The sequence below is a fragment of the Micromys minutus genome (assembly GCF_963924665.1).
Source record: "Micromys minutus genome assembly, chromosome: X".
NCBI lineage: Eukaryota > Metazoa > Chordata > Mammalia > Rodentia > Muridae > Micromys > Micromys minutus.
In genome coordinates, this window is record NC_137970.1 from 100,939,577 (window position 1) to 100,965,812 (window position 26,236).

A 26,236-nucleotide genomic window follows, 5' to 3' on the forward strand; every position below is an offset into this window, starting at 1 on the left:
GCAATCAATGGTTGCTGGAGGGTGGGGTGCAGTTTTTTCTTCAGGAGTTTTGGTTGTCAGATAATAAATGACCCCCCATACCCATGCACATGCAGGCAGCACTAACTGGACTTGGCATTATAAAGAAGAAGAAGAAGAAGAAGAGGGCATGAAGGTGGGAGAGGCATGTGTTGGAGGTTCTGGGGAATGGGGAAGGGATTGAAGGTGGGTATGACCCAGCCCATTGTATATATCATGGGAATTGGCAAGAAAATTATATATGTTTTTTTAAATTCAGGTTTAATATGTATCTCTCTGATTATTAATAGATGAGGATATATTTTCATGCCATTACGTAAGTAAATTTCCTGTTTTATGCATTGTCTATGTTTCTCATAAAGCATCGGTGCTTTTTAAAAAGTCAATTTGTAAGGTGGCATATGCCTTTAATCCCAGAACCTGGGAGGCAGACACATACAGATCTTTGTGAGTTCTAGGGCAGCCTGGTCTACACAGAAAGTTTCGGGGCACCTAGAGATACAAAGAGAGATTCTGTCACAAAGAAAAATCAACTTGTATAATTATTTTATTATTTTTTCTTATGTGTAGGAATTTGCCTGCATACATGTCTGCACAACATGCAAGCCTAGTTCCCACAGATGCCAGAAGAGGGTGTCAGAAACCCTGGAACTGACGTTACAGATGCCATCATGAGGGTGCTGGGAATCAAACTCAGGTCCTCTGGAAGAGCAAACAGGGTTATTAACCACTGAGCTCTCTCTTGTATGAGTTCTTCATATTGAAATTAGTTGTGATTTATAAAATCCTTTCCACATATTAACTTGGGCCACATAAAGAAATCTCCCCAAACTCTGGCTGAAGAATTGCCTAGTAGGAAGAAAGCAAGGTTCTCAGACACAATGCCCAGCATACAGAAAGTTAAAATTACATCCTTGATAATAGCAGTGTTACATATATACCTATCAATGAGCAGCTTTATTATCTGTGTATGATCTTCTCCAGAGTTCGGCACAAAGTAGAAAGTATGTATAACTAAGCCCCATATATGCAGGTGGCAGCACAGACCTTGTATTCTGCACACCTACACACATGTAGCAAGAGCAAAGACATTAAAAAAAATAAAGGCTTGGACATCAGACTTGGTCAAGCATCATCTCATGCCAATTATACAAACTTACACAAAGGCACTTCAGTGACATCATCTGTAAAATGGGGATGATACTGGTTTCTGGGGGTTGCTATGAGCCTTGAATGAGAGAAAGGAAAAGTACTCAGCCCAGTGAGTGCCTAGTACATAGTGGGAACACAAATGGGGGCCACTTCTGCCATAAGCATTCTTCAGAAGTGCCCTCTAGTGGGTGATGGTATTCTCCTCCTTTGTAAAACAGGCCACAGCTGACATGGATCCAGTAGAGGAAAACTGAGATTTCCCGAAAAGGTATTGTCCCCATTTATCAGACTTTCGTGTTTAGACCGGATCTCCCTGAGTACAGCTGACCTGTTGTGTAGGAGATTCTTTCCTATCTAAATCTACCTTGGTTCCCATCTGAACTTACCTTCTCATTCCCACTGAATTTTCCCAAGAACCACTGGCCACTGAGAGACTCCTTATACAGCTGAGCCCATCCCTCAGGCCACATCCCCTTGATTTTACTCACCCACACAGTTGTCACAGATGCTACAATGGGAGGCCCTAGGAGGCCGGAAGATCTTGCATGTATAACAGTATTTCAGTTTCACAATCTGGTTGTTTATCTGGAAATTCTTAATACGAGGAGGTGGTCGCTGGCCCTGTGGCACGGCACCATTGGTGGCTTCTGTAAATCAGGAAAACAGCTTTAATTCACTGCTATTCTTTGTTTGAGCCCAAAGTCTCCACTTGTTATATACCAAGAAAGGTTAAGAGCTCCTCTTTTCCAGGCAAACACTTCTAGACTAGGATTTCAACATCGCAGCGTATCTGCCACACATCAACTGAATGCTATACAACTTCATGATACACATGTGAAAAGATGTACTTTCAAGGGTGTTGGGTGGGGCGATCGGGTTGATTACAAAGGAAAAAAATCAAAAAGGAAAATGGCAAGAATATGAAATGAAAGCATCTGATTTGACTAATAATCACATACATAAAATTAAAACATAGTCTGGCATGTTGGTAACATGCCTTTAATCCCAGCACTCAGGAGGCAGAAGCAAGCAGATCTCTGTGAGTTCCAGGCCAACCCAGTCTGTATAACAAGTTCCAGGCCAGCTAGAGCTAAATAGTGAGACCCTAGCTCACAAAAAAAGATAAACACAAAATCACTGAGGTAATCCATTCACAAAAGATCACACATGGTATGCACTCACAATAAGCAGATACTAGCCCCAGAAAGCTCTGAATACCCAAGAAACAATTCACAGACCTTATGAAGCTCCAAAAGAAGGAAGGCCAAAATGTGGATTCCTCAGTCCTTCTTAGAAAGATGAACAAAACACTCATGGGAGGAAATACAAGGTCAAATAGAGGAGCAGAGACTGAGGGAAAGATTATTCAGAGACTGCCTCACCTGGGGATCGACCCCATATGCAGCCATCAAACCCAAGCCCTATTGCTGATGCCAAGAAGTGTTTACTGGCAGGAAACAAACAGATAAAGATGCCTTCTCAGGGGCTCTGCCAGAGTCATACTGATACAGCTGAGCATGCTTGCAGCTAACCATTGGATTGAACACAGGGACCCCAGTGAAGGTGCTAAAGAAAGGACTGAAGGAGCTGAAAGAGGTTTCAACCTCATGGGAACAATATTATCAACCAACCAAACCCTCCAAAACTCCCATGAAATAAAACAGCAACCATTGAGCACACATGAAGAGACCCATGGCTCCAGCTGCATATGTAGCAGAGGATGGCACTGTCTGGTATCAATGGGAGTAGAGACCTTTGGTCCAGTGAAGGCTCATTTTCCCAGTGTAGGGGAATGCCAAGGTGCTGAGGTGGGAGTGGGTAGTTGGAAATGGGAGCATCTTCATGGAAGCAAGGGGAGGGGAGATAGGAGTGGAGGTAAAGGGGATAACATTTGCAATGTAAATACAGAGAACATCCAATAAAAAATAATAAAAAGAAAAATCACAATAAAGGCAAAAATATGATTTTGAGGAAAGACTCGGGTACAATACACATTAGAGACCAGCCTTGGCTACATAAGCCTCTGCCTTAAATAAACAAACAAACAGTCTAGAGAGGAGGAACATGCTCAAAGTAAATTATCTATGAATATGAAAGTGTTCTTGTGAAACCTAGTGCCATATAGACTTAATATATGCCAATTAAAATTTTCAATGGCCTGGAGAAACAGCTCCTCAGTTAAGAACGATTGCTTCCCTTGCAGAGGGTTTGTGTTTAGTCCCCAGCACCAACATGGCAGCTCCCAATTGTCTGAAACTCCAGTTCTAGGGATCCAATGTCCTCTTCTGCCTCCATGGTTACTCCATTTACATGGTGTACTTACATACATGCAGGCAGAACACCCATACACAGAAAATAAAAAGAACTGTATCCTTAAAAAAAAACTGTTTCAAAACCAAAAAGGAGTAAAGGCTAGAGAGACAGCTCAGCAGGCTAAGTAAGGCATTTGCTGCCAAACCTAATGACCTGAGTTTGGTCCCAATGGAAGGACAGAGCTGATTCCTGAATGATGTCTTCTGACCTACAGACACACATACACACAATGGTGCATGCAATTACCAGTCCAAAATCAATGCATGCATACATACTTACATACATGGGATAAGAATTATTTTACAATAAGATCTTTTCTAAAAGGGATAACTTGCTTATATTAAACTAGTCGTGTTTGCATTAAAGAGCAAAGAGAAAAGAAACATACTAAAACATTTCTGTGGCAGGTTGTTATAAATATCTGATAATTCCCTTAAGTTCACTCTCGAGGAGCCCTTAATTAGTAGGACAAAGGGTACAAACCCTTAATGCCATTTTGCTTATCACCAAATTGCTTCCCAGACAGACTATGAATTCGCACGCCTCTCCATCCACAGCATATGAGAAGTGCCGGGCTCACCACACCTTTGCCACAAAGTATCATTCCAAAAACAGTCGTTTTGGTTTTAAAAATATCTGCCATATGGCACATTTTTCCTTTTTGTGCAGAGTGGGGTAGGTGCTGTGGAAGAAACACTAAGTGTACAACAAGGCCTGAGAAGATGAGGCCAGCTGTTCATAAGACGATGATGGAAGTCCCAACATGCCACTTTTTATGTCCTTATGTGTCCTGTACAGGAGGGTGTGCTGTACACAGAGTTCATGGCAGAATCCAGGGGAGACACGGGGGCAGAAAAGGGATACTTAAGAGCAAGGTAGAGGGGGGAAATTGCTCTTTTATTCTGTTTTTTCTCTATCTGCATTACCGTTTCACAGGCTACTTTCTCATCTGCATGTGGGTTCAGCTTATGTCACGATGCCCTGCCTCTATTTTATGTTCACTGCCATTCCCCTAACCTCACCCCATGCAGTGAGAGTTGAGACATGTATGTGCAAAACCAATTTCACTTTAGCTCATCTAAAACTGACTGAGCTTTTCCAAAACGAAATATACCATGAGAGTTAGGGGAAACCGTTCAAATAAACAAACACAAAGGAGTGGCAGCCTCCAGGGTAACATCAGAGAACTATCGGCACTCTACTAACACGGATGCTTAGCATCACAAGTTCTGGGTCACAAAGCTTGTCACACAGCTCAGTAGGAGAGAACGTGCCTAGCATGCCCAGGGGACTAGGCTCAATCCCCCGTACCAGGGGACAAGGAGGTGATAGACCAAGTCCTGGCTCACTCTTTTTTCTGCTCTTATCTTGTTTGGATGTGGACTCAAGCTACTGTCAAAACAAAATTGAGAAACACTCAACATAGCCACTGCTGCTGAGCTAGTAGCCCCCCTTCCCCTGCTTGCTCCTAGTACTCGCATCACTGACTTCTTCACAGTGGGAACTCCCAGGATACTCCCTTTCTAGCCCAGGATGTTCTGTTTAAATTCATGAAGCTATCATGGCTCTGGAGGTGCTACATTCCAACCTCACAGTCGCAGACTGTATAGTTCTAAGCCTGAAATCCATTCCTTTACTCCTCCGAATGGTTCCTGGTACCATGATTGCCCTCTCTCACTCCGTGTGACCCCCAAAAGCAGGAATTCTTGGTCAGGGTCCCACGAATGCACTGCAGAAGATCTATGAAATTCTGAAATTACATCCAAAGTTGTATGTAGATGCAAAAAAGAGCATTTTAGGGGGAGACGGTTTATAGCTTTCCTCAGCAAACAAATGTGTAATGGCTTCCTCCAAAAATGGAAAAGACACTGTCTTGGCAACAATTCAGCCACATACATCGGTAACACACTCTTTCTGATGCAACCCAACACATGGGCTAAGAAAGCACATGTTGCTTTACAAGCTTGTTGTACCTGTCCGGCTGAAGTCACAGGTAGTCATTAGGATCTCAGAGAGAAAAAACTGGAATGGTTGTCTGAATCCCCAACGGCTATAATTACTCCCCTACCCAACATGGCCACCCAGTATGTTACAACTTGCCAACAGACTCCAAGACTCACCGATTTCCATTTCTATGAAAGCTGCTTCATCTGGAAGTGCTCGAGGAATCACTCCAGGGTCACTGAAACTGGTTCTCAACAGTGTGGCCATAGAGAAAAGAAAGAGCATAGCAGCAAACACAGGGATGGCAGGGGACAGCTGAACAGCCAGATAGCGACACCTGAAGAAAGGAAGCAAGTCAACATTTTTCCAAGTTTATACACATTCAGCTACTGCAACTGTATCGATCTGGTTTCCACAGCATGAACAGAATATCTCTAGGGCAAATACTATGTTATTTACTTCCCCCTGAAAAATTCCAAATGCTTAAGATGTGATTCTGAACACAGTGTAACCTCAGTACATACATTGATTGAGGTCACCTATGGCATAAAAAAACAATCTCAAAGGAACTCCCTTACACCTAAGATAACTAACTCATGCCTCTTATCAGGCCCCTAGGAACATTTTGTCTGCCTCAGGAAATGTTGAGACTGGCTAGGGACAGAGAAGTAAACGAGCCTGGACTTGTAAGCACCACAGGGTACTTTTGCTCTGGGACCATACAGAGCTGTTCATATCCACTCATCTGGCGTTAGGACCGAGCGTGATGAAGAGGAGAAAAAATAGGAACAATCAGGAAGCAGGCTCACAGTGTCGCACAGAGGGTATCTCTGAATGCTTTAAGGCCAGTGAAAAGCTTCTAGGCTGCTGATTGAGTCTGTAACATCCATTCATTCTGTCTCCCCAAATAGCTCGGCTAGTGGGTGATGAATGACCATCAGCAATGGGATAAGAAACCTCCTTAACACCACTTCCCAACACCATGTCTATTTCTGTCTTTCCTCATGATCCATTTTTTCCCTCTCCATATCCCAAATGGACTTATCTTTCAAGTCCTAGAAACATCACTGTCATCATGGCAACTACAGTTTACCATCTACCAAGCACCGTCTTAACTACTTTAAACACTTTATTCCATCCAAGTCTCACACCAAAGTTACAAGGTAGAACTCCCTTATATTTATTGATAGATGAAGAATCTGGGACTCAGAGAAGTCTTGTCTCCTACAAGAGGCCTATGGGAAGTAGCATTCTCCCTGCCCTCACTATGAAGGTCCTGCATCATTTCCTAGCTCTTTATCAGTATGGTGATTTCACCTCCCTCAACTTGACTTCAGAAAAACAAGAAACTGCTCTCATGGACCCTTGGGTTCAAATTCTGTTTCTATTAACTCCCAGTTGGGTAATAGCAGATCTGTAAAATGGGGATAATATTATTATTTCATGAGGTCATCATGTGGACCAAATGCACTGGTATAAAAAAGTGCTTAAAAGGATACTTGATGAATAATAGGCACTAAATAAATGACCTTTATTACTATTAGCATCTGATTTTAGATTTGCTAGATCTCCATTCATGTAAGGGAACAGAGAAGCTATCAATAATACTTGTTGATTTGAACTATCAAACCGAATGAATGAGAGTATGTGATGAGCAGTATGTGACCTATTTTTATCCATCTCCTCTCGAGGCACATTTCTCCTTGAAAACAGAGATCATCACTGGAGGCAGACTATAAGTGGATGAGCAAGGAGTGGAGGGAGAGCAAAGAAAGGACGCTAGGAAAAAATGCTTACTTTATCAGCACGGCAAGTGAGCAAGCTGCAGTCTATTCAGGGCAAATGTTTAACCCCTGGCTGCATGTTTGCTCCAGTTGTATTACAACCCCCATGAGATGCCTGCCTGCCTCCCTTCCACAACATAAGTGCACAAGGTGGGGGTTATGAACTCACTGTTATATTAGGCTAATCAGCATTTACAATGAAAAGTGAGCACATGCATTGAACCTGCAAAATGATTTCAGTGGCCTATTCATTTTAAAATATAATTTGTGGTCTTAGGTTTTCTTTTTAACAATGTGTTTTCTTCTCCTAAAAGTCAAAAGGACATGAAGGGAGCAAGTCAGGAACTAAAGGATCTGGCGAATGGGTTCAAGGTAAGTAACCTGCGTATTTTTTTTTTCCATTCCTCCTGTCACAGGAACACATAATCAAAAAGTAAATTCAGAAACAAAAGTCACCACCACTTGCCAGAGACCCAAAGGACACAGGAGGATCATAAAGTCATGTTTCACCAGCAAGTCAAGTGTAATCACTACACTAACAGAAAACAGCCTTCTCCTCAGTCATTGATCATCTGTAAAAATCGATCTGCAAAACAAAGAAGCAATGTCTCCAGGACTGACTGCCTTGCAAATAGTCTCCAATCCACAGGAAAGAGGGAGATCTCATGGGACCCCACCCATAAATAAAGAACAACTAAGGAATGCTAAGAGCAGAAAAAATAGTCCTGGCCCCAGGGAAGAGTCCTCTAATTGGTTATCTTAACACTAAAAAGACTGAACAATTTGTGTGGGTTTGTATGTGATAATAAAGAAAAAGAGGCCATGTTTCTAGAGGGAGGGACAGATTCATTGGAGGGATTGGTAGGAGGAAAGGGGAGGGCACAGTAATGTAATTACATTTTTTTTAAAGCCTTAAAGCAGCAGAGCTATCTGATTATCCACGAAAGGGAGGTTGTTGCTTTTTTGAGGTTATTTATTTTTGCTTTATTCGTATAAATGTCTTGTATGCATGTGTACCATGTGCATGCTTGGTACCCTCGGAGGTCTGCTGAGAGTGTTGGATCTCCTGGAACTGGAGTTATAGCTGGTTGTGAGCCACCATATGGGTGCTGGGAACCAAACCCAGATCCTCCTCAAGAGCAGCAAGAGCCTTTAATCACCAAGCAACCCCATTTCTTTTTTATTTAAGAAGCTAGTAAAACCACCACCAAAGGAAAATTTCAAATCACTACTGGTCCCTGTAAAGAAGAACCAAAGCTTGAATAAGTCCAATTCCAACACCTGCTGTAGACTAGACAAAAGACAACTTCGATTTGAATTATACTACACCATCAAGGATAAAAGTCTCTGTAATCTCCATACAGACTATCTTCTGCACCTGCTAAAACAATCCACTCTATGTCAACAAGCACACAACAGGCTTATTGTATTACTCTACTCCAGAAAGAGGCTACAGGCAGCCAGTTGTCCCTACTGTGGGGCGTGGCTAGAAAGGCAGATGGGGGACCAACATGCCTTTCTACTCCAAACATCGAAAGCTAGCAACTAAGGCTATTGTGAACTACAGCCTATGATGGTCTCTCTCTCTCTCTCTCTCTCTCTCTCTCTCTCTCTCTCTCTCTCTCTCTCTCTCTCTCTCTCTCTTCTAAATTAATACGTTTAAATAAAAACAGCCTCGTAAGTAAGGAATGTATGTGCCTGTAGTCTCAACTATTCAAGAGCCTGAGCCAGGAGGACTATTTGTGTTCATGAGTTCAAGACCACCTTTGGCAACACAGAGAAACAAGTGTCAAAGAAAGTTCTTCCTCAATGTGGGGAGGTTGGTGATACAACTGATCAAAGGTCACATAATTTCAATAAGGAAGAATAGATTCAAGAGATCCACCACCAATAATAGTGACTGTAGTTCATAACAATACTTGAAAATGATTCAAAATAGATTTTAAGTGTTCTTTTCCAAAAAAATAAGCGTATGAAATGCTTGCTTCATGTATTAAGAAGCTACATTCTAATCATTCTACAAAATATTCATGCATCAAAACATGTTGTCCACTATAAATAGTTTGTATTTATCACTTTACAAACATTTTACATTTGGTTAGTTTCATAACTGCAGGAAGCTGGAAGTTTATTTTGATACAAATAGCTCCTAAAAAAATTTAGTAGTAATTACCTAAAGTCAAGGTAAGCTCAAACTTCACCAAGCTGTCTTAGAGAAAGACTTGATCTGTCAGCTACAAGCGTAAGCTAATTGTTTTTAAACTTTCTTCTTTCCATCTATGTCATTTCTTGGAATAATGATATCCATACACTCATGGAAACAGAAGTCTCCTTTGTCGTCCAAGTGCCAGGAGGCTTTCCTCCTTCTAGGGCTTAGCCAGTCCCATGCTTACTTTATAAATAAACCATATGCCTACTAAACATTCATTTCTGATACCTGAAAGAGCATTATCACTTTTAAAATATCCTTTCCCAGCTCCTTGACTGACCCTCAGACTTCCATAGCTGGGCTAGAATACTGGATTCCCATATGTTCCCATGAGCCACATGCTGGTACTGACTAGCAGTATCCAGCAGTGCCAGGCTAGGGTAATGCGTCATGTCCCATGCCCCACCCCAGCATGCTAGTTTGTTGGAGGAATGATAGTAATGGCACAGACTTCAATTCATTTGAAAAAAAAATCTCAAAATAGATTCACAGACTGCAAGCCTGAGCTGTTCTATATAACACTCTGTCTCTAAGTCCCTAATAGCTTTCTTCCTACATTTTTAATGTTTTGTTTATTCTTTTATCAGCACAATCAATAAGCCAACAAGTATTTACTGGTCTAACAACTGACGAACAAGAAAAACTAGGAGCTAATTTTCTTGGGGAAACCATAACTAACATATGAAACAGCAAAAGCAGAAGATGAGAGCAATAATCAAATGTTAGAATAGTGACTCAGACTCTGAACTGTAAGTGGTCAGGAAAGAGCTCTCTTGGGGAGCTGGTGGCTGTTGAAACTGTTCCAATAGCAGCTGTTAAGGATGGCTTTAAGGAAGAACTGTGCTTTTAACAGCAAAACGGGCCTAAGGATCTCAGCCTAATAATGCCCTTTGACTAACAAGATAGAAATAACACTTCATTTTCATTCCTCCTAGATCTAGGTGGATAGTTGTCTTTTTATTCACCATTTCCCTGTCATGCATCGAACCCTTCTGTTTCCACAAAATCCATGCTGAAATCTCAACCCCAATCCAATAGTTCCGATGGAGCTCTTGCTAAATGATTATGTCAACTGAAGTCTCCATCTTCATGAATAAGATTAATGACTCATATTAAAGAGTCCCCTTGCCTTTCTATGATATGAGAAGGTTGCAAGAAGACAGCTACCTCTAAGCCATGAAATAGGTCCTTACCAGACCCTGACTGCCAGTACTTTGACCTAAGGCTCTGTAGCCTCTAGAATTGGAAGACACAAAATTCTGTTGAGAAAGCAGAATCTATAGTAGTCTGCGATGGCAACCCAAACAGAACAGTCTCAAGGTTATTATAGCTACACTCAAGTGTCTGCTGAAAGGGAGGAAGTCTCCTTTAACACTAAAAACTTAATTAAAAATTAACCTCCCAGACATTCTGCTACATAAAATATACAACGCTTGCGCTTCAGTAGAAATGGAGAAAAAGTTACCACACAAGCACTTTTTATTCTGTGGTGGTAAAACTTCTTTTCTAGAGAAGATGCATAATCTGTATCCAAGTATATCTACTCAGTAATTGCCAAGTGTTAGTTGTAATGACAATTTTTAAACTTCAATCATAGTATACCTTTGCCTAAGAACTTGGAACAATTCCCCGCTGCCAACCATATATATATATATATATATATATATATATATATATATATATATATATACATTAAGCCCCAAAGTCCACAGACCAATACTCCAAAGTCTTCCATTAACTAGCCTTATCTAATCATCAACACAAGGCTCCAGTCTTCTCACTGCTCCATTTCAGAGACACCCCACTAATTACACTGAATTACCTAGCTTCCTGATTTGGCAAGACACACAAGGTGCCTCTTTTGTTCATTCTTAAACAATACTAGCTCTGGCATCTCTGAGAAGGAAGACTTCTGAAGTCTCTTCTCTCCTTCAGTAAGCATCTCAGCGAATGCCAGCTTTGTTCTTTATGCTCACCTTTTCCAAAATAGAGTATCTATTAAGTTCCACTCTCAAATGACACGGTGGCTCATGCTCATAACTGTAGCACTCGGGAGAATGAGATGAGAAAGATTGCAGATTAAAGGCCAGCGTGAGTTACGTAGAAAGTTGCAGGCCAGGCTTGCCTAAGTGGACCCTTTCTAAAACAGCCAAATGTACAAACAAATGACTCACTCTCTTTCTTGCCTATAGTCCCATATAATTGTGAAGCTGAAGTAGGAGGACCACGTGGGTTCAAAGGCACTTGAAAAACATAAAGGAATCCCCATCTCAAGAAAAGAAAGAGTATAGCTCCCTCCCCCCAGGGGTGCAGCTCAATAGTGAGGCCTTGTATTGGAAAGAAAGGACAGTAGTTATCTAGATAAAACATTAACAAACATTTTTAAAACAGATTGACAGTGTTTAATCCATTACTATAAAAAGTGAGGGAGAGATTAAAAACACACAGAGGAATTCTGAATGAAAGAACCAATAGAGAATTATTAAAGGAAATAAGAGTGTTTGGGAGACTCATCTTCCAAGAACATACTTTCTCAAGAATTAAGTTTACAGCTAGGGATGTGGCTCGGTTACAGCTGTGCTGGTCTAGCATTCAGAATGCCTGAGGTTTCAACCTCACCACTACAGAAAACGCCTGTAATCCTGTAATCCCAGTACTAAAGAGACAAGAGAGAAGAGGATCAAGAATTCCAAGTCATCCTCTGCTACATGGTACATTTGACGCTAACTAAGGCTATATGAGACCTTATCTCAAGAAGAACTGTAGTGGACTGATAATAATCAGGACCGATGCCCTGACAGCATCCCAAAACAGTCATTTAGTTGGCCACGTACAGAACACTTCTAGCCCACATATAAAGTGCTAGACTGATTATCCCAGAGCAGCTCCCAAAGGAACACTCTTGGTCAGAGATCGTGATAGTCACCTTCACCTGTTCTCAGTCTCAGTGAAGGATGCTCTTCAGGGCAAGCAGTAGATTTCTACCATGTCAAAGTGTGGCTTTGGTCTCTGTAGTTCTGTAGCTCCTTAAACCTGTTTAGCTGTTGTCAGATCTGCTTTCTACTGAGTCGTGAACACCCAGAGTGTCTAGGTAAGGAGCATATCTTGCTCAATTTTTCTCCCAGCACTTCTCATCCTGGGATCCAGGCATAGGAGTGGCAACAGAGGCAATGATCCTTCAGTAACTCACAAAGTATCTTACATTTTAAATCTTCACTTAGAGATAAGCCACTGTGCTCCTGCAAGAATGCCATGCCAGAATGCTGTCAGTTCTGTACAAAATAATCCTTGCTTTCCTAGGAGCATGAGCTTGGCATTACACACAACTTTAATATAATCATTTGAATATCTTCATAATTCCATAGCTAAAAGATGAGCATTCAACAGATTTGAATTAGCTCACTGCTGTGGGCCTGATTTTCTAAACCACAAAAGGATGGAGATAGTCTCCGGAGCCCTTTATAGCTCTACCATGCTAAGATTCTGTGAGTCAAGACTGGAATTTGAAATGCATCCTGGCAACATTTATTGACCACCTACTCCAGGGCCGATCACCACAGGGGGCTACAGACACAGGAGATAACACCTGAGCCTGAAAGAGCTTGAAGCCCAGTGGAACAAAAGAGGAGTGTAAACCCAATAGGAACAGAAAATACCCAAGCTGGGTGTGGTAGCAATCATCAGGTAGAAGGAAGCAAGGATCAGGAGCTCCAGGTCATCCTTAGCTACACAGAAAATTCAAGGCCACCCTGAGCTACAAGATACCCTATCTCTAAAAAAAATAAAAAAATAAAAATAAGAATAGGCAAGTCGTGTGATTATTAGGTACAATGAGAGGGTTACCGTTAAAGGAATTCTAAAGAGGAGGAAATTTTGGGTACGCTCAAACTGAGATAATTACTATGCAATGTTATAAAAATCCTTTTTGTAGTTTATTCATTCAATTCAATGCCTTCTCTTCTGATATGCACATCAAAAAGCACCCAAGGGGACCAATCTGACAAAAATTGGTCTGACAGAGCCTTGATACAATTTCCTCCACATACAGCATGCAGAGCACATAAATACCAAGCACAGCAGCGCGCACTTCTATGCAGGGGTCAAGGGTCATACAGTCCTTGCCACATGAAATGTTTGGGGACTTTGATCCCACCAGAAATCTGGTCGCAGGGTTAAAAGAGAAACCTAACAAGTTCATTCCAGAAGACAATGTGTTTGATCCTTTCCCAAAGTCTACATTTCCTCAGGACGTAGTGTTAAACCAGATATCACAAAAGCTTTTTTTTCAGTAGCTGGACAGCTCACAGGTGGTCATGGGCATTCAGCTATAATGGTTCCAACAAAAGCCGGACAGGGTTTGAGCAGAAAGGTATAAATATTGTTCTTTGTGCTGAAAGCTGACACTGGCACCCACACACATTTCCTAAACACCCCAGCCCTTGAATTAATCAGAAAACACTTTGCCTTTAAGCATTTTACAATCTTCATTTCACTTTTAACTTTATATAGATTTAGCACAAAGACAGTTACCTACTGGTAATCTGCACTTCCCTTTTGTGCTTTCACGTCCCTTTCAGACAGACAGGCAGAATCTCAGACAGAGCTACCAGAGGTTTAACAACTTATACTGAGATGTCCATTCTGTGACAGCAACCTTGAGGGACAACCACCTAAGTTCTTCAGAGACACTTGTAAGGATTTAGTGTTAACTGCCCCCAAGCGAAAGGTCTTTTAGGCCATTTTATGTATCCAGCATGTAACCCTTCCACTGAAAATTGCAGGCCACTCGGAACACTTGAGATTTGGAAAGGCAAACTCTCAAAATGCAAGGCTGGCACTTGTACTTGCACAATTTTCATGGAGGGGGCACCCACAGGACTGACCAGACTGCTCTAGCCATCTGGCTGGCCCACGGTCATGCCAAACACAGCCACAAAGCTGCTCACACTTGTTCCTAAGAACCTGCTGCCAACAGGACCAGGTTGATAAAAAGCACATCCAGATGCATAGCAAGATTTGAACTATCTTCCTGGGAGGCAAAAATGTAACAGCCAGAGGATATGGAGCCTGGACTTAATGATATGAGAATGAAAACAGACAGCAATCTGTGTATCCAAATATGCTCACCCTATGGCTTCTTGGTCACTTGGCTAAGATCAAGAGTAGTGTCAAATGCTATCATCACCTACCTGAAAATAGGGACTAGATCACCTATATGGTTTCCTTGGTCTCACTGCATGTTAATACTAACATTAGAGCCCCAACTCTGTCCTCCATATCCTAACCTCTACTATTTGACTCAGAATAAATTATTGACTACTCAACAAGAAGAAAAAAAACTCTATTCTTCACAGCTATGTTGTTGTGCCTTGTACAGCCTGTCATTGGATAAGCACAGGGAAACCACAACTTTGATTATCCATGTGTTTGCATACACACACACACACTCTCTCTCTCTCTCTCTCTCTCTCTCTCTCTCTCTCTCTCTCTCTCTCTCTCTCTCTCTCTCTCTCTATCCAGACTTCTTCACTTCTTTGGTCAGATTTACACTTCCCCATTCCACTCCTAAGTTACACATTTACTTCCTTCTTCCCTCCCTCCCCCAGCCTTTACTTTAGAAATATTTACTCTGTCAAACAGACAGCTAGAACACAGGGCAATTTTACAAACAACTTCACTCTTCGTATCTTAAAAAAAAAAAAATCCAAGGAATAATTTCAAAACAGAAATCACCTCGGAAGAAAACTTATCACGCCTCTGTTGAACAGTAATTTGGCTAATTAGAAGCTTCGTCCCATGGGCAGTTTTCTTCAGAGGCCTTCAGGGGCCTAAGTGGAACAGATCCAAGTCATAGTCTCTTCAAGCCTTCCAGGTACCAAAAAAAAAAAAAAAGCCAAAAAGCCACAGTTCTAAACCCCATGTTTCTCCAATTCTGTCATAGCCTGGAAACATGAGAGATTCCAATCACAAGCATCTAATGACAGAGATAGATGGAGCCAAAGGAACCCAAAAGATAGAGACTGACATCAGAATTCAACATGTGCTTCCATCAAGAAGAAAAGCAGAAACGAAGCAAGAAAAACGTGCAAACAGTGAGCTGAAGGAAAGCAAACTGTTTTCTATTATGCATAACCCTGTCTGGCTGCACATGCTCACCAGTACCACATGGAAGCACATGGTGCATTTACACACACACACACACATGCAGGCGCACGCACACACACTGAGCTGTAAAACTCATAATGGAAAAGAGATAAGAAGCTTTCACCAACCTGCCTAATGTCACAGAAAAACTTCACAAAGTCAGAGGCAGTAACAATATAAAGGGCCTTTAGCAAAAAATTCACTTGATCTCATTTTCCCAGCCCTGTTAGGGAACGTTCGTTCTAACACTGTTCCCACTGCTGTTACTCAAGTCTGCCACAATCATCAAAAGTCTTGCAAAGTAGACCCCAAATCACTATGCGATGCACCTCGAAAGCCTGTGGTCCTTAGAGAAAGGAAAACATGAGTCCCAGTGGACTGAAGCTCATTTTAATTACCTACTCGGCTTGACCGAGGAGCCCCCTCGGCATCTACCAACCACACCCCAGGATGGGAAGTCTAGTTCCAGGTCACCCATGAGCACAAGCCATGGCAGGCTCACATCAGGTGTGGCCTCAGCAGATACACGTACATCTCGTTTCCTCAAGGTCCTCCTTAATACAGTAATCCCAAAACAATTAGCACTGCTCCCATCCCTAGAGCATGGAATCAATTCTCAGCATACCCAGTTACCATGCCACAGTGCATCAGACTCCAACTGGCCACCTCCCTGGAGCAGTGACCTACGGACGGCAAGCAGTGTCTTTCATGCTAGGTGTCACATTGCATAAAAAAAAATTAATTCCAAGGCTAGCACCAGGCTTACACAGAACATTTATAACGTTTTTTATTCTCAGTGTGTGTGTGTGTGTGTGTGTGTGTGTGTGTGTGTTTTAAGACAGGTTTTCTCTGTGTAGCCTTGGGATGCTGAGTGATTTTTAAAAGAACAACTCACATTTCAAAAGCACCTATATGGCATTCCCACAGCTCCTTTGTGGTATGGCTAATGCTGGGACCAATCTTCAGGTTCTCAACTCACTTTGCTTTTCAAATGAACAGCTAGGTAAGAACTACGGCTCACAGCCATAGGAAGTGGATATTGTTGAGGGGTGTTGTAACAACAAGGGTTACTCCCAGAGTTGGGAAGTGTACAAAAGAAGTCACTTATCACCAAGTTACTGCCAATGAAAGGAGGTGAATAATGAAGACAAACGTTGTCAGGGCTATGAAATTGATATTAAATTTATATTATTAGCCTTTTTAGGAAGTATTCATTCTACTATAACCACAAAACAGTGAATTCAATAAACACATCCCATAGATATTTTTCAATAAAAGAGTAAAACCATGCAAGGACCACCACAAATGCCCAGTAAGTACAGTGTTATCCCTTGAACCCAAAATTAATCATAATCAGACAAGTGTATTCAATGAAAACTCACTCGAAGGCAAAGAAGAGTGTACATGTCCCCAGGATGAGGAAGAGGGTCAAGTAGAAAATGCCCTTTTGCCGGGCCATCATGACGCGGCCATCACAACAGAAGGTGTTCCTGCCTGGGAGTTTCTCCCATTTCCGCGTCACCTTCTTTCTTACCACCATCACAGACATGATTGGAGTTTCTGGTCCAAGATGGGCTTTGTGACTACTCGAGAGAACACGCAGAGGCTGAGCCCAGCTTTAAAATCAAGTCGTCTACTGTTGTTGCCACTGAGTCAAACATTATCAAGAGCCCTAAGAAAAAGAAAGCGAGGGAGGGAGGGGTTTGAGACGAGCAACAAAATATAACTGAACGTTCATTTCCCAGACACAGAAAGATGAACACCACCTGAAGGAATAGGAATGGGAAAGATTGAAATTTTGATTCTGATATACATTTGTTCTCTAAGGAGGAAAACAAACAAACCTGTTCTCTAGAAGGGGGAGGGGACTAATGATTCTTAAATAATCAATCCTGGTTCCAAACCCCATGCTGATGATTTTGGTCAACTATGATATGAGTCTTGGAAGTAAGTAGGAATTCTGTAACTGGCCATCCCAATGACTAAACTTAACAAGTAAGTAAACTGAGGACCAGTGAGAGGACATGACCTATCCAGGGTCACATACCAACAAAGCCAAGAGGAGAAAGCATGCCCACTGTCTTCCTGGCCCAGGCACTTTCTGCTACCCCACGATGTTCTTTAGCCTCCTAAAGTAAGAGATCTGTAAAAATAATCCTAGCAGGTTTGTTGTTGTTTGTCCCTAAGGAGCCTTTCCCATTCCTCCCCTACTTCTCCTTCTTTCTTCAGTATTCACATATTACTCACAGGAGGGAACAAGTAACCCGCTGGCTGGCGTAGGCTGTTCTGGGCATTCCGGAAGCATACACACATTGTATTTACACAAAACAGATTTCCCCTAATCAAACCTTCTGTAACTTCCTGAGCCTGAAATGAAATCGTCTTGCTGGGCTGGGCTAGCTTAACATTTGTGAGTCCCTTAATGAAACCACATCACATTGTAGACAAAAAAAAAAAAAAAATCCTTAAACAGGAGAGATTCTGGGATGGTTGGCAACTGATGATAGAGTTGGGGGTGGCTGAGGGCGGTGGCAGCAGCTAAGATAAGTCCCTTGGGGGCTTTCTAGGACATTTCACCAGTACCAGCTCCATCCAGCATCCTGGATTTCCAGGCCTCGCCTTTCCCACTGTCATCCTTCTCTTCCTCTCAGGTGCCGGGCTGTGTCCTCTATTTACTGGCACCACATGCCCCATGCTGGCAAGAATGAGGCGGAAGCCTGCAGCCGGATGAGCAAGAAACAACCAGCCAGAGATCATTCCTGAGCTAGAGAGGGCAAAGGTCCAAAAGGGGACTAAGAGCCTAGCAACAAGATGGAAAGGTGTAAGGCTTGGGAAAGGGGAGGGGGCCCCAGAGGTGCAAAGATCACTTCCTTTGTGTAAAACTAACCTGGAAAACAACCCCCCACCCACGTCTCCATAAACTGACCCAGCAGGAGAACACAGACTAGAAAGGGGGACCCGACCTGGGAGAAGGAAAATTAAAATCCGTCGGAAAGCAGCGACCGGGTTCTGCAGCCTAGCTCCAGAAGCCAGGGCTGTGCAGCAGCGGGCTCGTCCTCAGGAGGCCCGCCCTGCCTCCGCCACGCAGCCGACCACCGCCCCAGGCTGGCTGGGACGCGCGCCACATCCACACGCACACGCGTCCACACGCTCGTACACACTCACACACGCCCCGCCACGTGTAGTCACCCCGGGCCAGGGGCTCGGCGGCTGGCGAGCTGAGCAGGGCGGTGCCAACGTCCCTGGGTCCCAGCGGAGCTGAAGGGGGATGCAGCCCTCCAGAGAGCTGAGCCCGGGAGACACCCCCACCCCCACCCCTTGTTACCTGAACAAGGGACACTGAACTCGGCCGGCAACTGAGGGCAGAAAGTGCACTGTCCCAGGGGATCTCCTCAGCAGCCAAAGGTGGTAGCGACTTCTCCCTGACAGGGAGGGTGCCTCCTCCTGACAAGGGGCCCCAATGGTCGGGGCCCTAAACCAGCTGTGGCAACCGCCCACCGCTGGCGGAATGGAACGCTCCTCACGTCACCAGGTCGCTCCAGTAGTTGCTCGTCATCCATTGGCTAAACGATCACAGTGCCTCCATCCCGCCCCCAATGAGCACTACCATTGGCTACTTCGAACGCCACTCCAGAATCCCCCCGCCCACTCCCCCACCCATCTCTTTGCTACAAGCCCACCTGCCAAGCCCCAGCCAGCTTCTCTCTGGGGTCTGAGCACCAGGACGTGAAGTGTTCTCTTCTATTAATATAGTTACGCAAAAGCGGAGGCGTAAGGTGGTGTGGACCGGACAGGGGAGGAGCCAAAGCAGCCTCCTCACAAACACACAGCGAGATGCTGAAGCAACACCAGCTCTCAAATCCGGACTCTAACCCTGAATTCCGTGTACCCCTGGGCCTCTCTACTGCTGTTTGCCTTAAAATGGACCAAGGTCTGTTTGTGGGCATCTTAATGTTACGTTCTCTGCCTCCTAAGTCCCATTCCGGAGCCTGGGACTCGCACGCAATCTTGAAAGCTTTCAGAAGAAAACAGAAAAAGAATATGAAAAAGGATAACCGTATCTGAGAACGTTTTTTTGTTATACTGAAAACAAGTAATTGTCATTAAGGAAGTTGGAGAAACTCCACTGAGACAACATAAATATTTCCAGGTAGATAATGATTTAAAGATTGCCAAAAGGGAGTTAATTTCTATTTTCTATTAGAATTTGAGATCTTGTTGGGTGTGGTGAAGCAGAAGCAAGTAGATTTGAAGCCACCCTGGTCTTACATTTGAGTTCCACACCAGCCAGGGTTACATAGTAAGATCCTGGTTCAAATGCACAAAACAAAAGAGCTAGAGATATTATGATAATAAAGGGAGGGGCATCCAAGGCAGAATTTTCATACGTCAACTAGATTGATTCTTACCTTCTGATGCCTCCTTGTTGCTAATTACCACCACTGAGCCTCTGCTATCAACTGTAGTAACACCGTTTAGAAATTTGTGACTGCAGTAGGGAAAACAGTTGAGAATCACACCATTATATTATAGGGTGGATGTTACAAGGCGCCGGGTCTGTTTCCACCAGCATGGCAGGTTCCTAACTTCCAAACAGTATGAGGGATGATTAAAAGTGGCCTCTCCTTACCTACCACACTGCCTATGTTAGCAGCCCAGGTTTTCTAGAGCTTGACCAAAGTTTCCCTAGGGTCATAATAGTTGGAAATAGTTCAGAAGTGACTGTCAATGCTTTCCCAGAGATGGCTTTATGGTAGTTCTAATGAGGGACCACAAACATGGTCAAAAACTATTATTCCTTTATAGTAGTTTGGTCCCATATAATATTAAAACAAAATTCTATATAATGATGATTGTTCTTGAAACATTTATGACATCTTCCAATTAAAAATGTTAAAGGAAGTAAAAACCATGACCCAATTGTCTTACAAGAGAAAAGTGTTATAATTAATTTGTAGTTGAAAGTATGTCTTCATAAGGCTCCCTTTGTTCCTGAGCACTCATGCTGACTGTAATCATCGGTTTACTCCTTAGGAAGCCTGTGACTAGCATTATTGCCTCCAACTCCTGGAGGGTGCTGGGATTATTACACACTTGGCATGGAAGGGACTGGAATTTCTCTTGGCCCTATCAGCTCTCTAAATTCCCAAGCCTGTGCACATGAGATGCCCTCAGAAATCACATGCTCAACCTGGCTGCCATTCTTGTGAGTGCAGAGCAATCAAAATGAAGTGACCAAAGCAAAACATGATCTGATCATTGCTCAGATAGAGGTGAGGCCTAGGAAGTTCTGGAATGAACATTACAGGGCAATGCATTCCTGAGCTCAGCCCCTCCCTGGTCTGGGTCACATTCCCTCTGGGATTAAGTGGTTTTGTAAGTCAGGCTTGTTTTATTACAATTTGTTGCCAGTCTTGCTTACTACTGAAAGAAAATTAAAGAAATTTTATATGGATTAGCATTTCATGGCACATCTTTCTACACAATTACATCATTTTACAAAATCCTTAAATTCTTAATGAAAAGTATAAACTGAGAATTGGACTTTCTTTCATCTTCTCTTTCTTTTTCTTCCCTTTGCTATTTTTAACAAACTTCACTACTTTATACATCCAAATCCTGGGTAGGTCTTTTGAAGGGGAGTTGCAGTTATACAACAAACTGTAGAAACACCACCAGAATCTAGGGGCCGCCTTCCATTTTATAAGACAGCGCGTGGCTTAGTGGTATATGTTCTGACATGCTACTTTTCTTTTAATTTTTTGTCTTTATGTTTATGGCATGTGTGTGCATTTGTGTGTGCATGTGTAAGCGTAGAGTAATGTTGAGTGGATTCAGATCCCGAATGCCACCACTGGATTGGACGCTGCCTGTCAATGTTGTTCCAGAGACCATCCAGAATCACAGCCAAGAACACACACATCAAATTAGACCCTAGATCACATTTGACTTCATAATGGCTCCTTTTTTTGTTGTTCTCTATCCTCAATACTCACACCCAACCCAATACACACATGTCTCTTCTCACCCCACTTGCCTGACTTGCATTCCGCCTCCCTACTCTCTGGCTATAAATAACTAAGAGTAAACAAATCATGAATGTCCTGCCCACACATGACGAGTCAGTGCTCCTAAGCAAGATCTGCTTCTGTGGAGCCTGGAAGGATGGGAGGATGGTGTCCTGTAGAGAAAAAAAAATTAAGCTTTATTTATGACCAGGCAGAACTAGGCTCGATTTTGAGCTACTTAATATCTGAGGTAACTCTTAGAAAGCAATTTATGTACACTGCATATTTTCTCATCTGTAAAATAAAGCTACTACAGATAGCCACAACTATATACAGGTATCACACAACTATAGATTTTAAAAGTTTCAGGGGAAAACAAGTACCTCTACTGATCATGTGGAAACTCTTTCTTGTGATTCTCCCAGACAGTTCAGAGTAACATCATTTGTTTCCATCTCTGGACTGTGGCTTTCTTACTTTACCTGGAACTGTTTTGGGGTGCCATACTTGATCTTTCAACTCCCCCTAGTACTCTCTTATTAAAAAGGAATCACAACAGCAAAATAGAGGTCTTTTATTTAGGAGCTTCTCTGAGCCAGGAATTGTTCTAGGTGTTTGATACAGATGAGGTTCCCAGATTAGGGTCTAAACTTGTCCAAGTGAGAGCAATTGATACTGACTTGGCACATCCCTAGTCTCTGACTCTGCCCAGCCCTCTCATTCCTGGAGCTGACCTCAAAACACTGTGTAGCCCACAAATATAAACTGGCTTTACTAGTCATTCACTGATCACCAACAATTTGTCCAGCTTGTACTGAACACTATGGAAAATGCCAAAGAAGTGTATGCATGATCCCAGCTTCCAGGAAACTTAAAATAGTCTAAGGGAGAAAAGAGTAGCATCTGAGCCATCATTAAAGATAAATACTAAACAACACAGAGTCAAATTCTCAACTACCCATTGCGGAGCTTCCAATTAAAGAAAGCTGGATTCAAAAGATTCTACTCTGAGAGTTGGGGTATAGCTCAAGGATTAGAGCATTTGCCTACCATACATGTGGTCCTGGGTTTCATCCACAGCACTGACAAAAAAAAAGTCTGAGGGTTGGAGACATACATGGCTTAGCAGTTAAGAATGCATACTTTTATAGAGAAGCCAAGTTTGGATCCCAGCACCCATATCGGAGAGGTTCACAACTGTCTGTAACTCCAGCTCAGGGGGATCCAATGCCCCTAAACTCCACAGGCACCTACATGCCAGGCTGTGTCTGCTTCTCCCACTCAGGGTAGCCAAACCCATTGACTTGAGCATTAGCTGGACTAGAGGGAGGGAAGCTTAGCCAGTAGCCGGTAGGTACAGTGCAGGAGAATGTGGGCAAAGAGAACAGTTCCAGTTTAATGGAAGGGAGAATTGGGTACTTACAGCCTTGGGGAGGTGACCAGGGTCTTGGGAGGGCAAGCTTCTGTGGCTGTGTACAATTGGCCAGGACAGGGGTGTTGGCAGATGCTCCATCTGCATACTCAGTGGCCGTAGGGTGGGAAGGGGGAACCTCATAAGGTCAAACAAGGTGTAAAGTCTGATAATTATCAGTCTAATGAATTCTTACTGTAGTTGACCGTGGGGCAGCCAGTTCCTGCTGTCCTCATCTGAAGTATCTGGGGTTGAGGTTCTCCTTGACCTTTTCTACATTGTCCTGGGCCATTAGGACCCCATGGCTACACTTATGTATACGTGCACTCACACTCTGTAAGTTGGAGGATATCAATTTACATTCCTGCTCATTGCCCCCCCCACATGTCCAGATCAGACCCTTCCACAAACCTTCTCCCCATCTTCCCTCCCCTTCTCCTCTGAGAGGGTTACCCCCCTCCCCACTCTGGCACATTAAGTCTCTGCAAGGCTAAGCACATCCTCTCCCACTGAGGTCAGAAAACACAGTCCAGCTAAAAGAACATATCCAATGTATAGGACAGTCAATAGATTTTGGAATCGCTCCTAAGTTTTTTTTTTCTTTAAAAAAAAAAGAAAAGAAAAACCTCAGTGTTAAAGTTATTGAGTAGAGTTGAAATTCTATAGCAGAAAGAAATTGTGCTTAATTTGTATTATAATTGTGTTATAATATTGTATGTGTGTGCATGCTTGTGCACATACACATGCATACACATGCACATAGGTCAGAGTTGGCACACATCAAGGTTAGAGGACAATTTGCAGGTGTCAGCTCTCTCCTGAAATCATGCGAGTCCCAAGCATGAAACACAGGTCCCCAGCCTTGATGGCAAGTATTCTTACCCCATAAGCCATCCACCAGCCCCCTTCAATTGATTTTTTAAGTGATACATTTGTGATGGTTTGTATGTGCTTGGCCCAGAGAGTGGCACTGTTAGGAGGTGTGGCCTTGTTGGAGTAGATGTGGCCTTGTGGGTGTAGCCTTTAATACCCTTGTCCTAGCTGCCTGGGAGTCAGTATTCTGCTAGCAACCTTCAGATGAAGATGTAGAACTCTCAGCTCCTCCTGCACCATACCTGCCTGGATGCTGCCATGTTCCTGCCTTGATGATAATGAACTGAACCTCTGAACCTGTAAGCCAGCCCCAATTAAATGTTGACCTTATAGGAGTTGCCTTGGTCATGGTTTCTGTTCACAGCAGTAACCCTAAGACAATATTAAAACTAAATAGTTATAGATTTTAATAAAGTAACATGCAATGTCACACTATATCTATACATGATGTAATGTATAAAATAAATTAAAATTTTCCTCAAATATATGGTAATTTTCAAAATATTTTCTTCAACCTTTAGAAACACGTAATTCATTGTTTCTTCTTTAGTGTGTGTGTGTGTGTGTGTGTGTGTGTGTGTGTGTGTGTGTGTGTGTGTGGATTGACACTGCAAATGTGGAGGTTCACATGGAAATCAAAGGACAACTTTGCAGAGTTGGTTTTCTCGTAGGTTATCAGGTCTGTGTGAGCTTTATCTGCTGAGGTATCTTGCTTGTCTTATTTATTTCTATTTATTATATTTTTATTGGGAGGCATATCTATGTATCACAGCACTTGTGTGGAGGTAAAAGGACAAGTTTCAAGAGTTAACTCTCTGCTTCCAACATGTGGATCCAAGGTTTGAAGTCAGTTCCTCAAACTTGGTGACAGACACTTAAGTCACCTGAACTACCTTGCCAACCATCATTATTTCTTTTATTCTCTTCCTCCTCCTCTTTCTCCTCTTCTTCCTCTTCTTTTTCTTTTCTTCTTTTTAAAAAAAATTTGAGACAAGACCTATTTATGAAGCCTTGACTGTCCTGTAACTCATTGTGTGAACCAGGCTGGGATTGAACTCAAGAGATACACCTGCCTCTGCCTCCTGAGTGCTGGGATTAAAGGCATCATTACCCCTTAATAAAGCATTCTCTTACCTCAACAGACTTTAACCTTGTTGTTATTTATCCAAATTAAAACAAGGCATAAGATTATTTATTCATGGATAGACTGTTTTTCTCTTGTTAGCTATAACATCCAGTACTTAAAACAATTAATTATGTCATGTATTAAAATATAATTAAAATTTTGATACTGCATTTTCCAGACCTCCAATTAAACTTACAGTTGCTGCTTTGGTGATATACATGAACATTTCTGTGTAGATCAGTTGTATTCTGCATATTTTTCGTAATTTAAGGGAAGTCTTGTCAACAAAGGAGGTTATTACAGACATTAATTTCTTCTCAGTTCTCATCAGTGTGAAAATCAGTCTAACAAATTGCCAAAATATATGCTTATTATCTCATAAGAAGTGTGATAATTACACCCTTTAACTTGTTAAGCAGTCCCAGTCTTTCTATACTGGTGAAGCTAAACTCAAACTTACAGCTCTCCTGCAACAGCCTCCTGAAGGCTGGAACTACAGGTATGGACACTTCACTGTATCAGAAACATGATGGTATTATTTCCAATTGTAGCTGCATGAATATTTGATTTAAAATCCAAATCCTGCAGTTCTGTATAGCATACTGATATAAAAATAATATTTTTGCATATCTAATATATGCACATAGAACAAAATCTTAAAGCTATATGATATACACTGAAAATCAGGCCTCCTTTTTTTCCACTTTCTCCCTCTGAAGGAAACTACTGTTGGCAGTCTCTGGGTTGTTTGTTTGTTTTGATGGGTAATTCCATAGTGCTGTGGTTAGGCAACAGAGTTATTGCCTATTCCTTATCAAGCTCTTAGTACCTGGAAATGCAGGTTAAAAAATGTAGCTTTTCAAGGCAAATCTTATGTTCTAAGTATTGAAATAGAATCATGTCTACCACTGACTTTTCTAACCCCATCTTTAGAAAGCCTTTTTCTCAGAACAGGTCACAGGATATTTGTCTCAACTACTTCTAGCTGGACAAAACACTAATTAATGGACACATTTATCATGAACATACAGTGTCCAGTACACCTCACAGATCCAGAATTTATTATGCATTTACTGTGTGTTTGGAAAAGTAGATGCTTTGGTGAGGGGGGGGGGGGGACTGTTGAACAAGGAAGAAGGTGTGGTTTTTATGCAAGTTGGAATCCATGAGAAATTGCTCACTATTTTCCTAAGCAGCTAGAGAACATTTCATCGGGGAGGTACTGTGTAAATGGCAGAAGGTTGGCTCCTGGCT

At 42.4% G+C, this 26,236-nt stretch overlaps 1 protein-coding gene across 1 annotated transcript in view; it reads right to left on the bottom strand.

Moving 5' to 3' along the window:
- Positions 1-19,016, bottom strand: part of ZDHHC9 (zDHHC palmitoyltransferase 9) — a 34,804-nt gene extending 15,788 nt beyond the window's left edge. Inside the window, exons 1-4 of the mRNA XM_080909632.1 lie at positions 18,890-19,016; positions 16,947-17,236; positions 5,604-5,764; positions 1,659-1,817 (exon numbers count right to left, since the gene is read on the bottom strand). Coding sequence (XP_080765758.1) covers positions 1,659-1,817; positions 5,604-5,764; positions 16,947-17,113 — 487 coding nt within the window. The 5' untranslated portion in view covers positions 17,114-17,236; positions 18,890-19,016. The remainder of the gene's footprint in view (positions 1-1,658; positions 1,818-5,603; positions 5,765-16,946; positions 17,237-18,889) is intronic.
- Between the last annotated feature and the right edge of the window lie 7,220 nt (positions 19,017-26,236).